The sequence below is a fragment of the Bufo bufo genome, chromosome 4 (assembly GCF_905171765.1).
Source record: "Bufo bufo chromosome 4, aBufBuf1.1, whole genome shotgun sequence".
NCBI lineage: Eukaryota > Metazoa > Chordata > Amphibia > Anura > Bufonidae > Bufo > Bufo bufo.
This window is the reverse complement of record NC_053392.1, coordinates 349,954,467-349,967,755: the sequence shown is the minus strand read 5'-3', so window position 1 is coordinate 349,967,755 and position 13,289 is coordinate 349,954,467. Positions and strand designations below refer to the sequence as shown.

Sequence of the window (13,289 nt, the reverse complement as noted above, 5' to 3'; positions counted from 1 at the left end):
ACACATAATCAGGATGAAGTGCACATAAGCGCGTACTATGACCTGATGCTATATGATGTCAGGAGGACAGTGCAGCACGTGAAGAAGAGGATGTAAGAGCTGTGGCGTGTCGGTGTCGGTGACTGATGGCTGGGGGTCTGATAATGGCATGGGGGAGGGGGCTGATGTTTTTATGAAGGAAAATGTTCTTATAATTAGTTTTTTCTTATTAGAGTACTCGATTAATCGGTAGAATACTTGCTTACTAAAATAATTGATAGCTGCAGCCCTGTGTGTGTATAGATATAATACAGCTCCTCCACAATGGCACTGACATGACTGTTTCCCCACCTAGGGACAAGAAACAACATAGAAGCAAATTATATATGGGGTCATTTATCAAACTGGTGTAATGCAGAACTGGCTTAGTCGCCCATAGCAACCAACAGAGAACAAAGCCTCCCTTCTTTGTATTGGGCAGTAAGCCCTTCTGTTGAAGGCAGCCCCAGGCTTGATGCACTGACTTTTTGGCTGGTGTCCGACACATGAAATTGGACCAGGTGGTAGCTGCAGACCCCCTACTTCCGGTGACTCCACATTCAGTCATGGCTTGTTCTGTATATCGAGGACCTGATGAATCCTTTGACCCCTGAAAGTCTACAGATCCCAGCAGAAGAGCCCTCAGCCTGACTGGCTTTAATTATACTTATGTTCACCTGCTGCTTGCATGGTATTACCTGGGCACGTTACTTTAATGCCACCTGTTTTATGTTGATACGTATACCTGATCACTGTATAGGTGGTCCTACTTCTTGTGTCAGTGGTGCTCCCTCTCAATACCTATAGAGAGCCTAATAGTGGCATCTATTTGTGGGGAAATGGCTTCATCTCAGTTCTGCTGCTCCTTAGGTGGTCCTGAAAGGTCACTCAAAAAAAAAGGTAGATTTAAAAGGGTTGTCCAAGTATTATATTCAGCACAAGACGCATAACTCGGAAAACTTTAAATATGTTGATGCAGTGATCTCAGTAATTGAAAAGGGTGCAATAAGCTGGGGAAGTGGTGGATGCAGGCCGCCACGACTGTATGATTTAAAGGGGTTCTCCAACACTTTGTAAAATTTAGCAAGGGACAGTGGAAAAAAAAAAAAGTACTCTCCTTGTTCTCCTCTGATCCTTGCTGGGCTGCAGCAGTCATCATTCCTGTGACCACTGCACTGGCCTCAGTGGTGATGTGGCTTCATGCACATGATGCCAGTGACTGGCTCTAGTACCCACATCATCAGTACATGCCCAGCAGAGATTGGTACACTCTTTAATTTTACACTCCCTAAGGCCTCTTTCACACGAACGATACGGATGCACCATTTCACAAGCAAGTTCCGTCAGTTTTGTCTGCGATTGCGTTCAGTTGTTCAGTTTTTTTCTGCACGGGTGCAATCCGTTTTGATGCGTTTTTCACACACGTGAAAAAAACCTGAAGATTTACAAACAACATCTCTTAGCAGCTATCGGTGAAAAACGCATTGCATCTGGATTGCATCTGGATTCAACGTGTTTTTCGCTGAAGCCCCATTCACTTCTATGGGGCCAGGACTGTGTGAAAAATGCAGAATATAGAACATGCTGCGTTTTTTCACGCAATGCAGACACAGACCCATTGAAATGAATGGGTCAGGATTCAGTGCGGATGCTATGTGTTCACGTCACGCATTGCACCCCTGCGGAAAACTCACTCGTGTGAAAGGGGCCTAACACATTTTACTAAATCTGGGAAAACTCATTCAAAGCCTGATCTTGTATCTTCCTGTTCAGCTGCATAACGTACATGCAGTTGAACAGGAAGATACAGTAACAGATCCGGTTGAGTCATCGGCGGAAGAGCCTGGAGCCAGTCAGGTGGTCACGTGAGCCCAACCCAGATTCCTGCATCGGCAGAGGGACGAAAGGATAATTTAGTGGTGAAACAATCTTCCTTCCAGAGGTTGTATGAAAGCTAGAATTTAGTCAAAGCTCCTTTAACTGAAACTGTATATATTCGTGTGACTCCTATAAAACTTTATAAAAAAAACAACTTCAAGCCCATATTGTTGGACCTAAAAAAAAAAAATAAGACTGCTACTTTTAGAGTTCTTCCAAATATATGCTTCCCCCCCCCCCAACCTAAAATCACTTAAGGATATATTCTCATTCAAGATTTGGAACAGAATTTTCTACAATTGGAAAAAAAAATGAGAAAAATATATATCCGTGTAAGGTTTGTAAAAGTCATACACGTAACACAGAAACAACCAACGACTTTCCAATCACAATAATGTGTGCAACAAGTCTGCCATGTGTGAACACACCAATATGGATACCAGTGCACGTTGCGGATTACGTGCGTTTTTTCTACGCGATTCTCGGGCGCACAAACTGCAGCAATATACAGTACCAGCAGAGTGAATGACATTAGACAAACCTCATGCACACTTTGCTTCCGTATGAAAATTGCCCTGCTGTGCGGGTTTTGAAATCTGCATCATGGCAGTTCCTTGTGCAAATTTGTGTTGTAATAGGGAATATTTAGTGCAGCTCACAATCTATTGACTTAGGCCTCATGCACACGACCATTCTGTTTTTTGCGGTCCGCAAACCGCAATTTACGGAATGGGCGGCCCATTGTAGAAATGCCTGACAAAAATAGGACATGCTATATTTTTTTTTGCAGGGCCACGGAACGGAGCAACGGATGCGGACAGCACACTGAGTGCTGTCCGCATCTTTTGCAGCCCCATTGAAGTGAATGGGTCCGCACCCGAGCCGCAAAAAATGTGGCTCGGATGCGGACCACAACAACTGTCGTGCATGAGGCCTTACTTTGTGCAAACTGATTTGTAGATTGCAATGTTTTATATACAATCTTCTGTGCAAAGTGATTAGGAAGTAGCAGTTAGCCCCTTGCTGGGGACTTGCAGAGAGGCACCGGTCCTGACCTACTAGCACTGCCAGGGGTCATATAGTTTTATATTGATTTATGATGCTATGTAACCCTTACAGTCCTGGAATGTATTTTATAACACTGACAGCATTATGTCAGTGTCATCTAATACATTCCAGAACTGTAAGGGTTACATAGCATTATATTAATTTATGATGCTATGTGACCCCGGCAGTGCTGAGAGGTCAGGACAGGTGCCTCTCTGCAAGTCCCCAGCAAGACACTCACTTGTCTGAAAAGGGCCTTAGGATGTGGTTGTTGGTTCACACCAGCAACACATATGACTGCTGGAAGATGAGATGCGGAAACGGTTTCACAAGAACAGCTTGGGGAGGGGGGAGAATCTTAGGAAGTTAGTAAGAAACTATGGGGGATATTTATTAAAACTGGTGTAAAGGAAAACTGGCAATCAGACTCCACCTTTCATTTCCAAAGGAGCTATTTTTTATATGTAAATGTAAAACCTGATTTTTCAAGGCACACGAGAAATAACTGTTGACCCCCCCCCCCCCCCCCCCATCTTTATTTTTCTAGGAGAGTCTCATCTTCTTCTTGTTGGAGATCCTGGTACAGGAAAATCTCAGTTTTTGAAATATGCAGTAAAGATAACTCCCAGATCAGTTCTGACTGCTGGTATTGGATCAACTAGCGCAGGTCAGTGATGTCTTCATCCATTTTATTACTTTTACTGTTATTCTTCAGCCTGCCGCTTGTGGTACTTATCTTTGTGTTACTGCCTAAGGCCTCATGCACACAAACGTATTTTGTTTCCGTATCTGTTCCGTTTGTTTATTTATTTATTTATTTATTTAGTGGATAGGATGCAGACCATTCATTTCAATGGGTCCGCACTAAATGCGAACAGCACACCGTGTGCTATCCGTATGTCCGTTCCGTAGCCGCGAAAAAAAAATATAAGGTCTTATTCTTGTCAGTTTTAGCCATTGTTACAATGGATCCGCAAAAAAAAAAAACGGGTGGCATACAGATGTCATCCGTTTTTTTTTGTTTTTTGTTTTTTTTTGCGGATCCGCAAAACACATACGGTTGTGTGCATGTAGCCTTACTGTAAAATAATTTTCAGCAAACACATGAAATTATACCCTCACCACCCCGATCTAGCTGCAGTTAGAACAGTGTTTGCCATCTTGATTTTGAAAATCACTTTTTGTAGACCGTGGCTCGGGTTATGACCTCCTATGCCGCCTTGCACAGGTATTAAATAGGAGGGTGCAACCAAATCACTGCCAGCAGAAGCCATGGTTATACAGGTCGTTCCAAATTGTAAGCGGGATGCTATATAGCCAAATATGCATGTCAAAAAGGTTTAGTCTGAGAAGCTGTAACCTACACACGAAGCCTTCCAGCTTTCATAAATGGTGATAAGAGGGGTAACTGAGTTGGTTTATTTCAAAGCACTAATGCAGAGCAAACGTTGGTAACCACGTAAAAATAAATACAAACCTTTTTTAGCTTTAGCCCCATCCCACTAGTATTACAGAATGAAATTACTAGTTTTGATGGTAAGCCAGTTAGAAAAATAGTTCTGAGTTCAAATTGCATTTCCGTCTGAAAGTGTTCTTGTTGTAGGTTTTGTGAATGCCTTCTCCTAAATGTGGGAGAATAGAAATCCTATAAACTAGTCCTGCAGGTCACATACAGTCCATATGAGATTCTAGCATGACGTTGAGCGAGTTCTCGGAGGTGGGCCAGCCTTTTGATGCAGATGGTATGGCTTCTGTGGAAAGCATAGACTGTAGGTTGGGGTTACTGTTCTCTAGTTCATCTAGCTTCTCAGTGTTGTCCTCCCAGTTGATGTGAAACCTTGTCACTCTGGGGTTTGATGCCAGTATGTTTCTTTGAAGCTGCAAAAAATACAAAAAAAAAACAAAGTCAGATCTTAGACTCATAATGTACAGTACAATGCTAGACATTACAACCTATGGACAAAAGAAGGCCAATAAGATATTTACATAGGAACTCACTAGGGGAAAGGTATCACCCCCTGCACTCCAGAGTTCGGTCTTCAATAAGTTGGAAAATAGGGCTTTGTGACTTTCTGGGCATACTAGTTCAAAAAGTTTAAATTTTTCCGGATTTTTAAATTGGGCATGGTTATCATGCAAATTAAAAAAAATAATAATAAGTTGCAAACATTTGTTGCGAATGAACTCCAGGGGTGTGCCAAATAATAAACCTGCAATATTAGCAAAATTTGGTGTGAAGTACACAAACGCAAGCAAAACTGACTAAATATTACTCTCATGATAAATTCTCCCCTAAGTGCATAAAATCAGCTTTATTTTCTTTAGATAGAACGTTCAGAATGAGGGCTCCAAAGGTTTAGGGAGACTTAATTATAATTTTTCTTTAATACTTTATTTTAAGAATATAAACCAATGATGCCCAACCTAGGGCCGCGGGCCCAAATCCGGCCCACGAAGCTGTCATGTGGCCTGTTCGACTCCCTGGAAAAAGTCTAGGGCGTACCAATATGCCTTAGACTTTTCCCCCACATTCATCAGCGCTGTGAACGGCACAGGCAGCGCAGCGATGCGGTCTGAAATAACCAATAGCAAAGCTCCTTACAGCAAGGAGCTTTGGTATTGGTTGGTATAGGTGCGCGCCGGAGCGATACAGGTCCTGCAGCAGGGGAAGCCAGCAGGAGCTCCAGGTGTGGCTGTTGTAAGGCTACTTTCATACTAGCGTTTTGGTTTTCCGTTTTGTGAGGTCCGTTCAGGGCTCTCACAAGCGGTCCAAAACGGATTAGTTTTGCCCTAATGCATTCTGAATGGATAAGGATCCGCTCAGAATGCATCAGTTTGCCTCCGTTCCATCTCCATTCCGCTCTGGAGGCGGACACTAAAACACTGCCTCCAGCGTTTTGGTGTCCGCCTGACGATCCATTCTGACACACAATGTAAGTCAATGGGGATGGATCAGTTTTCTATTGTGTCAGTGAAAACAGATCCGTCCCCATTGCCTTTCAATGGTGTTCAAGACGGATCCGTTTTGGCATTGTTAAAGATAATACAAACGGATCCGTTCTGAAGGATGCATGCAGTTGTATTATCGGTCCGGATCCGTCTGTTCAGATCCATGACGGATCCGCACCAAACGCAAGTGTGAAAGTAGCCTACGAAGAGCGGGGCGCGCTGCCAGAGGACCTTGGGAAACATGATAGGGCCACTAGAGAGGTAAGGAGCCGTGGACTCAAGTGACTGGTCCCCAGTGACCCTGATCCCCTCTCCTCCTGTCACCCCACTAGTGGCCCTGATCCCCTCTCCTCCTGTCACCCCACTAGTGGCCCTGATCCCCTCTCCTCCTGTCACCCCACTAGTGGCCCTGATCCCCTCTCCTCCTGTCACCCCACTAGTGGCCCTGATCCCCTCTCCTCCTGTCACCCCACTAGTGGCCCTGATCCCCTCTCCTCCTGTCACCCCACTAGTGGCCCTGATCCCCTCTCCTCCTGTCACCCCACTAGTGACCCTGCTTCCCCCTCCTCCTGTCACCCCACAGGGAAGAAGCTGAACAGACTCCACCGACTATGATGGGATCCGTTCAGTTTCCGTTCGGGATCCTGTCTTTTTACCGGACACAAAAGTGTTGCATATAAGGCTTTTTTGTCTGGTCTTTCGACAGAATCTGCACCAGAGGCTCCAAACGCAGATGTGAGCGAGTGCAGGCTTATGTATTATGTATTTTAGTAATGCTCACACGTGCCCCCTCAGTGTTAGCATTTCTTTCTGGCAAAGCTACCTGGTTCTGGCCCTCAAAATTTATACCATGTCTAGTGCGGCCCTCAGACGAAAAATGGTTGGGCACCACCGATATGAACTATTCAAATCACCTCCCTTTCCCTATTATAAAAATAAACAAAAAATAATATACGTCATTAGTACAGCCACTAGGGATGAGCGAATTTCATATTTTGAAGTGCAGGTTTGTGTTGTGGTATTTACTGAATTGCGTTATGGATTCCGTTAGGGGTGGGCGATATGGCCTAAAATCTATATTGCGATATAATTTTAAGCATGTGCGATATGCGATATATATCGCGATATATTGTTTTCTATATTGGGGGGGGGGGTTAAATTTTTATTTTATTTTTTTACTTTTTATTTAATAACTATTAGCCTCCTTAAGGGCTAGAACCCTTGTCATAGTCACCCTAATAGAGCTCTATTAGGGTGAATAGGACTTTACACTCTCCCTGCTGCCCTGTGCTTTGTGCACACAACAGCAGGGAGCTGACCATGGCAGCCAGCCTCTGATGTGCCCCCTCCAGCCTCTGATGTGCCCCCCCCCCGCCCCCCAGCCTCTGATCTGGCCACAGGGTCCCCCTCCCCCCCCCCATCATTGGTGGCAGTGGGCAGTTCCGATTGGTTACCATGGCAGCAAGGACGCTACTAAAGTCCTGGCTGCGATGGTATGTTAGTGAGCAGCATTATACTCACGTGCGCCGTGGCCGCCGGGCGCTCCTTCTCATAGGTCTGTGCGGCGCATTGCTAATGCTATAAGCATTAGCAATCCGCCGCACAGACAGAAGAAGGAGCGCCCAGCGGCCACGGCGCACGTGAGTATAATGCTGCTCACTAACATACCATCGCAGCCAGGACTTCAGTAGCGTGACTCCTGGCTGCCATGGTAACCGATCGGAGCCCCAGCATTACACTGCTGGGACTCCGATCGGAACTGCCCACTGCCACCAATGATGGGGGAGGGGGACCCTGTGGGATATGGCCGGCACATTCATTGGTGGTGCAGTGGCCACAGTCCCTCCCCTCCTCCTCCTACTCTGTCCTCATTGGTGTTCAGCGGCAGCCGCGCACAGTGGGGAGGGAGGGACTCTCTCCTTCTCCACTGTGCCGGCTCATCAGGAGAAAATGCTGCGCGCAGAGAGCACGATCATATCGCGGTCCGGCGATATGGCGAAAATCCATATCGTGGCCCAAATTTATATCGCATATCGTCTATACCGCCCACCCCTAGATTCTGTTACCACTAACCATAACGCAATGCCTTTATAGGCATTCTGTTATTCATTCCATCATAATAGAAGTCTATGGCCTGCATACCGGATCCGTCCGGTTTGCGTTATGCTGGAGTCCCGAAACGCCCATACTATTAAAGTTTAAAAGTTATTTATTTCATAAGGTGAACTGCATATAATGGAAAATAAATCAAAATGGCCATTTTGACACTTTTTCGGTCGCTTCACCTCCCTAAATATTTTTTTTTATAAGAAGTAATGAAAAAGCCATACACACTCCAAACTGGCATCAATAAAATGAGCCCTCACACAGCTCTGTAGGTGTAAATATAAAAAAAAGTTATTAAGCAGGGAAGAGTCAGAATATGGTGATGCAAGTAAAATATATCTTTTCAAGCTTTTTTTTTTTTTTAAGTATTAAGACAACTATAAAAACTGTAATCATACTGATAAGCAGAATGAAGTTAACATGTCTGTTACTGAATGGTGTACAAAACAAAACCCATAAAAACTATGGCAGAATTGTTCTGTTTTTTTGGTTTTGTTTTTTCCACTTTCACCCCTTTTGGAATTATTTTTTTACAGCTTCCCACTAAATTACATGCAATATGAAATGGTACCATTAGAAAGTACTTGTCTTGCAAAAAATAATGCAATGTCAATTGAAAAATAAAAAAATAAATATGCCTCCAGGAAGGCAGGGAGCAAAGAATGAAAAAGCAGAAAATTGCTGTGTCCTTAACCCCGGGCCTGTTTTCACCTTCCTGCCCAGGCCATTTTTTTTTTTCAAATTTGACATGTCACTTTATGTGGTGATAACTTTAAAACGCTTTTACTTATCCAGGCAATTCTGAGACTGTTTTCTCTTCACATATTGTACTTCATGACAGTGGTAAAATTGAGTCCAAAATTTCAATTTCTCTACTTTTATAATAGATAGTAATACCTCCAAAAATAGTAATTACTTTACATTCCCCATATGTCTACTTCATGTTTGGATCATTTTGAAAATGACATTTAATTTTTTGGGGACGTTAGAAGGCTTAGAAGTTTGGAAGCAAATCTTGAAATTTTTCGGAAAATTTCCAAAACACACTTTTTAAGGACCAGTTCAGGTCTGAAGTCACTTTGTGAGGCTTACATAATAGAAACCACCTAAAAATGACCCCATTTTAGAAACTAAACCCCTCAAGGTATAAAAAACAGATTTTACAAACTTTGTTAACCCTTTAGGTTTTCAACAAGATTTCATGGAAAATGGAGGTCATGTGATAGTTTTATAGAGCTGGTTGTTACGGACGTGGCGATACCTAATATGTATTTTATTTTATTTTTTATGTATTTCACTTTAGCACAATAATAGCAGTTTTGAAACAAAGAAATTATGTTTGTGTCTCCTTGTCCTGAGAGCTATATATATTTTTTTTCTTTGGGCGATTGTCTTAGGTAGGGACTCATTTTTTGCAGGATGAGGTGACTGTTTTATTGATACCATTTTGTGGGACATACGCCTTTTTGATCGCTTGGTGTTGCACTTTTTGTGATCTAAGGTGACAAAAATGGCTTTTTTTTTTAACACCGTTTTTATTTTTTTATGGTGTTTATCGGACAAGGGTGGATCATGTGATATTTATAGAGCCGCTCATTACGGACGCTGCGATACCTAATGTGTGGGTTTTGTTTTTTCTGTTTTTTATTATAAAATAAGGGGAAAGGAATGTTTTTTATTTTTTTACTTTTATAAATTTTATTAACACTTTTTTTTACTTTTGGGGTCTGATCCCCTCTGCAATGCATTACAATACATCTGTATTGTAATGCATTGCCTGTTAGTGTATGACTCAGTGTCATACACTAAGGCTGAGTTCACACGGGCGAGATTTCCGCGCGGGTGCAATGCGGTAGGTGAACGCATTGCACCCGCACTGAATCTGGACCCATTAATTTCTATGGGGCTGTTCACATGAGCGGTGATTTTCACGCATCACTTGTGCGTTGCGTGAAAATCCCAGCATGCTCTATATTCTGCGTTTTTCACGCAACACAAGCCCCATAGAAGTGAATGGGCTTGCGTGAAAATCGCAAGCAAGTGCGGATGCGGTGCGATTTTCACGCATGGTTGCTAGGAGACGATCGGGATGGAGACCCGATCATTATTATTTTCCCTTATAACATGGTTATAAGGGAAAATAATAGCATTCTGAATACAGAATGCATAGTAAAATAGCGCTGGAGGGGTTAAAAAAAAAATAATGATGGTACCGGAGTGACGTCACCACAGGTCCTGTTCCTGTAATGAATGCTCACCACAGGTCCTGTTCAACAAAGGAGACAGACGAGAAGCCGGGCAGCGCGATCAAGTGGACTAAGGTGAGTTAAATTATTATTATTTTTTTTTTTAACCCCTCCAGCCCTATTTTACTATGCATTCTGTATTCAGAATGCTATTATTTTCCCTTATAACCATGTTATAAGGGAAAATAATACAATCTACAGAACACTGATCCCAAGCCCGAACTTCTGTGAAGAAGTTCGGGTTTGGGTACCAAACATGCGCGATTTTTCTCACGCGCGTGCAAAACGCATTACAATGTTTTGCACTCGCGCGGAAAAATCGTGTGTGTTCCCGCAACGCACCCGCACATTTTCCCGCAATGCCCGTGTGAACTCAGCTTAACAGTTTGCTTAGGAGACCGTGCCTGAGGCTGGATCTCCTCAGCACCCGTAGAAGGCCTCTGCACGACATCAGGCTGCCTTGTGTTGCATCGGGTCCCTGCCACAGCAGCGCGGGGACTCGATGCGATCACTCACTCACCTCAAACCACTTCTATGTCGCGGTCAGCGCGGACCGCGGCTTAGAAGGGGTTAATCCCCTGGCGGATACAGCAGCGGCCTGGTTAACACGGACAGCCGGGCCCCTGCAGTGATCGCGCATCGCTCCGGTGCCCTCGCGATCACTACGACATACTATTACGTCAAATTGCGGGAACGCAGTGGTTCCCATGACGTAGTAGTACGTCATAGGTCGGGAAGGGGTTAACCTCCCTGGTGGTATGATTATGTCAGGAATTTTGTACCAAAAGTGGTACAATTTTTTTTGCATGGAAATTTGGTGTTGTGTATTGTAGGCCTGCAATTCTTAGTAATTACTTACTTAAACCTGACTAAACAAGACTCTAGTAGACATCCCAGATGTGATGAAGTTTGAAACACAAAATCCTGAATTATAATCTAAAAAGTAAACTCATTTCATTGAAATTTGTCAAAGAAAATTCAATAAACATCCTGAGTGTGATAAATTTTGAAACGTGGGACTGCACAAAGTCCGACGTCCCAATCAGGACAATGGAACCTGGTTTATTTTCGGACTTTCTTTCCATTGCCATCTCTCTTTGAGCAGCAAACCACGCACATCCTGGTAGGTGCTGCCTTTTTTGCGGCTGGCGGGATGTAGTCCATAAAGTGACAACCAGTCAGGCGTTCTGGGTTGACAACGTCAACAGCACGACGTCCAGGTCTGTTCACAGCTACTGATGGCGTCTGGTGGTTGACAAAAATCCGCTCAACCACCTTCCTTATAAACTCGGAATGAACAAGAGGCTTGTCACTCTTTGCTCTGTGCAGGATATATGCATTCCAAAGGCATTGTTCCAGAAGATGCCTGAAGATCTTCTTATAATAATTTTTTTGCTGTTTGCGCATAGCCGGATAAAATGTCATTGCCTGTTCGGCTCTGTCGACACCTCAAATGGTGTTATTATAGTCTAGTCTATCACGACTTGCGGCTTCAGCACATCTTTCCCACCTTTTGTGTGGACTATGGCAGTAGAGGTATTGTCCCCAGTACTCATGAGACACACGTCCTTCTTGTCTCGCCATCGCATTGCCATCATCTTACCTTTCTGCCAGGCAACCATTTCTCCGGTTTTGAGTTTTTTTCTTGGCAAACATAGATGGCATGTCACGTCTGTTAGGCCCAACGGTACCAAATGCATCAGTCTTGTTTTGTAGCAAAACCTCATACAGTTTCGGAGACGTGTAGAAATTGTCCGTGGTCACACAATATCCCTGGTTCAGCAATGGCTCCATCAGTGTAAGGACAGATGATGTGGCCATCCCATAGCCGCTGTACCTGGGGTTGAACTTCGTGCCTTTTATTGGTGTAAATGACCGAATTCCAGATGTACCCAGTGGATGACTCGCAGAGCATGTAGGATTTGATGCTAAACCGCGCTCTTTTGGATGCAATGTACTGTATCCAGCTTAGGCGTCCCATGTAGGCCATCAAACTTTTATCTACGCTGACGTCCCTTTCTGGCACGTAGGTCCGCTGGAAATTGGTCACAATAATTTGCCACACCTCCCAGATATATTTTTTTGGGGCGCACAATGCGTGGCCTCATCAAATTCTTCATTGTTCGTGAAGTGGAAATACTTCATGATGAGAGAAAACCGGTATTCTGACATCACTGTGCCCAAAAAAATTTGTGGCCAGTAACTTATTGGTGGTCCAGTACCATTTCTGGAGCGGTTTCCCCATCACCCCCTGAAGAATGATGAGTCCCAGAAACTGCCACATGTCCTCTTTGGTCACCGGTTCCCACTTTCTGCTTCTGAAAACATGGCATGTAGCAGATTGCTGCTCTTAGTAGCAATTTGTCTCCGTGACAATTTTTTCAATTCCCTCCTCAGCGAGGAATAATTGCAGGTATGCCAGAGGGTTGTCATGCTCAACATCTACCTTTATCCTAGGTGATCCAGTGAACGGGAATCTTGGGGGGGCGCTATTTGGTCCGTATTGCAGTCAATAGGGCAAGTGCGCACATGGCTGAGGTCAGGTGCAGGATCATCGCCGTTGTCACTTGCCAGATCAGTGTCAGACGACAAATCTCCCCACAACTCACTATCGCTGCGATCACCTCCATGTCACTGTCGCTGTCACTCAACTGGTCCAAAAGCGCTTTTGTAGTAAAGTTGCACTTTTTTGATGCCATGTTATAAATATTTTATGGGCACAAATGACAGTAAAATGGCAGGCAAGGGGCAATGTACAGTGATCAAATGTCAGATCTGAGGTGATACAGTGTAATCCTCTCAGATTACAATGTATAACCTCTATTATGTGAGTGTGTAACTTTTATGTTTGTCACTTGAATTTCTCGCCCAGTTCTGCTCCCATGCGCTGCTGCTGCTCTCAGGGAACGGAACCAGGAAGTCAGATGGCAGGGATCACAGCGGAGGACATCGCTGGATCGCCAGGAGAAGGTAAGGGGACTCCGCTGACCGATCTGCAATGTTACCCCGAGCGTGACTCGGGGTTACCGCTCCTGGCAGCGGAAA

General features: G+C 44.1%; 2 protein-coding genes across 3 annotated transcripts in view; one reads left to right on the top strand and one right to left on the bottom strand.

The window, feature by feature from the left end:
• Positions 1–13,289, top strand: part of MCM9 (minichromosome maintenance 9 homologous recombination repair factor) — a 129,656-nt gene that overhangs the window by 33,423 nt on the left and 82,944 nt on the right. For both annotated transcript variants that reach the window (XM_040428928.1, XM_040428927.1), the window contains one exon: positions 3,491–3,610. In XM_040428928.1, coding sequence (XP_040284862.1) covers positions 3,491–3,610 — 120 coding nt within the window. The remainder of the gene's footprint in view (positions 1–3,490; positions 3,611–13,289) is intronic.
• ASF1A (anti-silencing function 1A histone chaperone) overlaps positions 4,347–13,289 on the bottom strand; it is a 41,725-nt gene continuing 32,782 nt past the window's right edge. The window contains exon 4 of the mRNA XM_040428929.1: positions 4,347–4,821. Within this exon, the coding sequence (XP_040284863.1) occupies positions 4,609–4,821 (213 nt within the window). The 3' untranslated portion in view covers positions 4,347–4,608. The remainder of the gene's footprint in view (positions 4,822–13,289) is intronic.